General features: G+C 38.3%; 1 protein-coding gene across 1 annotated transcript in view; it reads right to left on the minus strand.

Annotated features, from left to right (window-relative positions):
- Nucleotides 1-352: 352 nt before the first annotated feature.
- The window catches only part of UFSP2 (UFM1 specific peptidase 2), a 41,322-nt gene continuing 37,922 nt past the window's right edge, over nucleotides 353-3,752 (minus strand). Inside the window, exons 11-12 of the mRNA XM_082243537.1 lie at nucleotides 2,974-3,098; nucleotides 353-506 (exon numbers count right to left, since the gene is read on the minus strand). Of these exons, the coding sequence (XP_082099663.1) occupies nucleotides 420-506; nucleotides 2,974-3,098 (212 nt within the window). The 3' untranslated portion in view covers nucleotides 353-419. The remainder of the gene's footprint in view (nucleotides 507-2,973; nucleotides 3,099-3,752) is intronic.

Consider the following 3,752-nt stretch of genomic DNA (forward strand, 5'->3'; position numbering starts at 1 on the left):
CTATAAAGTCCTGTTTGCCTTTTCCACTGTTCTTTGATATATCTTGGGATGTGGTGTTGATAGGATTGGCCCCAGCACTTCCTTTTCAAAAAGGCAAATGCTCTTAATAGAAACTGTGCACACCATTCCATTCGAAAACACAATGCCTAATATGTCCATAGTTTTGTAAATGTGTGGAAACTGTTTGAATTGTACAGTTAACCACTAAACTGAATGTTACATCATTGGAACTGAGGCAGGGTGAGCAGTAGAAATGGTTACATTGGCAGAATGTCACTGTGACTCTGAAAGCAAGTATAACTTCATACAGAAGATGACATTATCACCTTCCATTTAAAATTAAACTTCCAGGTTTGGGTACAACATTTCTTTAATTTAATTGCATATTTACAAGAGCAAGTGCAACTTCCACAAAGAGATCATATAGCTACAGGTCGTTGTGGTAAACACAAGTTATAGTAGGCATCTGGCGTCCAGAAATCAATTCCTTTCCAGCCACACCATCCCTGCAAAAACAAGAAAAATCATCAGCTATCAACTCTATTATTCATTGCCAATAAATGTGGCAGAATTATCTAGGGGAGATCCTTCCTGGCTGACTGAGTGTCTTATAGCAGCATGCATGCTCTTTAATATTGCTTTAGAAGATAATCCTCAGAAAGCAGGTTAGACCATTAGCAAAGCATGAGCCAAGAACACTATCAAGGTCCACTCATTAGGTGGTAGATTCAAATGTCTGATTGTGTGGGTAGAAAGAAATGTGGTGATACAGTGCCATGTATACCGACAGATATGACCAGCGCACGATCGTAAGATTACTACATTTGCTCCATAAGCAAGGAGATAGTCCAGCCTGACCTTACATTCTCACCCACCATGTTTTTCCAATCTTACCTGTATCATTGTAAGCAAGGGGGAGAGGCAGTGCTGGACTTATAAGGGGGACAAAAGGGGCAACCTTGACAGAAGGCTCTCCACCATACAAAATTAATATAAAACAAATATTAAAAAAACGATATAAAATAATAAAAAAATACATAAAATATACATTTTATTGTAAGAATAAAAAACAAACCAAAACTTTTTTTTACTAAATGTATTTTGGGAAGAAAGATTTTTCCGCCCATCATCTGTAAGCGGTTACCCTGGACTGGTATATTGTATAATTTTTGCATTTTAAAATATTTGTGACTGTCATTGAGAATGTAAAATAATTCTATGTGTATGTCATTTTTAATTTCAATTCCCTAATGTGTGGAAAGATAATTTGAACAGCCCCAATGGCTGCTACTTCATTATTCTCTTTTTCATAAGCTTTAGACCAACAGAGTCAGGCAATAATCAGCCACTGCTCCTACATGGAAGGGGCCTACATGCTAACGTCATTGCCACCGCATCCTCGCGGTAGGAGTGAGAGCTGATTATTGCCTGACTCTATTGAAGACCATCTTTCAACCAACATACCAGGGCGGGATACCTCTTAGCTTCAGACTATTGATCTAAGGTGCATTACTATTTTTCATCTGGTGAGTGCATAGATTAGTGGAGGTGCACGAGTGTGACAAATCTTTTCCAAACACATTGGGTGTTGTTTATTTCATGCTGAATTTTCTCCAGTTTCTGGAGAGTGGTTAGATATATCACACACATTGCTGGAATCACTTTGGTTCACACTGAAGATTTGTTGAAGTCCAGTCAAGGTTTTTCATGTTAGGACTCTTTTTACTGACTGTTCTCTATTAATCACAGAAAGTGCTGCACACCTTAGTAAATCAGGTCAGACTGCCCATTCTATGTGAGTGTGTGAAGCTAGCCTTATGACTACAGTATAACCTTTATTTTGAATCTGTATGTCAGGAGCGGTCATTGCTGACTAGGTTTAAAAAGGTACAAGTACCGGGATTGTAATCTTATTTTTGCTTTACTACTTAGCAAATCACTGACCTTTTTGCAAGTATGCTTGTTGAGTTTCCCAACACTTTACGGCAGGGATCCTCAAACTATGGCCCTCCAGCTGTTGCAGAACTACACATCCCATGAGGCATTGGAAGACTCTGATATTCACAGACATGACTAGGCATGATGGGAATTGTAATTCCTGAACAACTGGAGGGCCATAGTTTGAAGACCCCTGCTTTACTGGATACATGCTTAAACTGAACTCCAGTTTATTTACTGACTGTTATCTATTAATCACAGGAAGCGCTGCAGACCTTTTTGCGGTTTTAGGATTTTTTAAAGGCTGTATGTTCACCTTTTGTGTGCCAGCTGCTAAACGATTACAAAAATATGATCTGGTCATATTCACCCATGCCAAACTTCTCTGCCATGTGAAGTTTTGTGCAGTGACCACATACACATGCAGTTATGAAATGGTATTTTTAATTTGGACTATTCAATATCAGAGCATGAGTTAATAAGGCATTGAAGCTGGCTTTCCACCATTCACATATTGGTTAGAACAGACAAATTTAGACTCTAGGGTATGAACGCTTTTATGGCAGGATAATTTTTGAGCACCATTATAACACATAGTACTGAACTGCTCAGTATTGGAGCAACCTTTCCTGATGAAGCCTAAAGTGGAGAAATGTGCTGGGGAGACCACCAGTTCAAGGTAATCCTGGGGGAAAACATTAGTAACCAAGGTAATGAAATGGGAGGAGCTTGATTACCTTGTTCCACTCAAAAGGGATGAACCAGTGTTGATTGTAGCAAGTCTTTTAGGTTTATATTAGTCTAGGGCAGTGATGGTGAACCTTGGCACCCCAGATGTTTTGAAACTACATTTCCCATGATGCTCCTGCACTCTGCAGTGTAGTTAAGCATCATGGGAAATATAGTTCCAAAACATCTGGTGGTGCCAAGGTTCACCATCACTGGTCTAGGGGATATGGCCAGAAATGTTTGTATAAAACAGAAAGGAAAAGGAGGGAAGTTAGAGAAGGAGAAGGCTTAGAAGTACAATAGTACCTTTTCCAAAATTGTCTGGAGATCTTCAGCTCCTTTGTAATGTGGATCCAGTATGAGGAATTTTATGTCACCAGTAGACTCGCTCCAGTTCACTCCAAGGATTGTATGAGCCAGAACACCTCCCCCTAATTTGAAACAAATAAACGCTTTTTTCCAACGTTATAAGCAGCAACAGGGTTAGGAGTTAAACTAAATGCTTAAAGAATGAAAATGAACCTAGCAATGGTAAAATTGAATTCTAAACAGTGTCTTCACAGTTCTGTAAAATATTAGCATGAGATACTCCCCTACAACCTCGTTAGGGCTGCAACTAACGATTATTTTCATAATTGGATTAGTTGGCCGATTGTTTTGATTAATTGGATAAAATAAAAACTCAAAGTGTGGAGTATAATCTAGTTTTATGTAAAGTTTTAAAAAGACGATTTATTCTTAGATATATCTCTATGCAGTGGTAGATACAAATAACCAGGTATATGATGAGAAAAGATATTCCTGTGCTTAAATCCCAATAGCTTGTATATGTGCTAAAGGGGTGTGACCATATATGAACACTACAAATTCTGTGTGGACTATATGTGAACTAAATATCCCTGTTTTTCATTGTATAGTTTGCTGGAAAGGGTGCAGCAATGTGCAGAGGGTCCATCTAGAATTTGTAGATATATTGTGAGGGAACAAAATATTTAATGTACTAGAATACCAGACAGAGAAGAGATTAATTTTATATACACACCGATACTAAGCATTTGCACTCTTGCAAATGCTCTGATACTAAA

This window comes from Pelophylax lessonae (assembly GCF_965119305.1).
Source record: "Pelophylax lessonae genome assembly, chromosome: 1".
Lineage (NCBI taxonomy): Eukaryota > Metazoa > Chordata > Amphibia > Anura > Ranidae > Pelophylax > Pelophylax lessonae.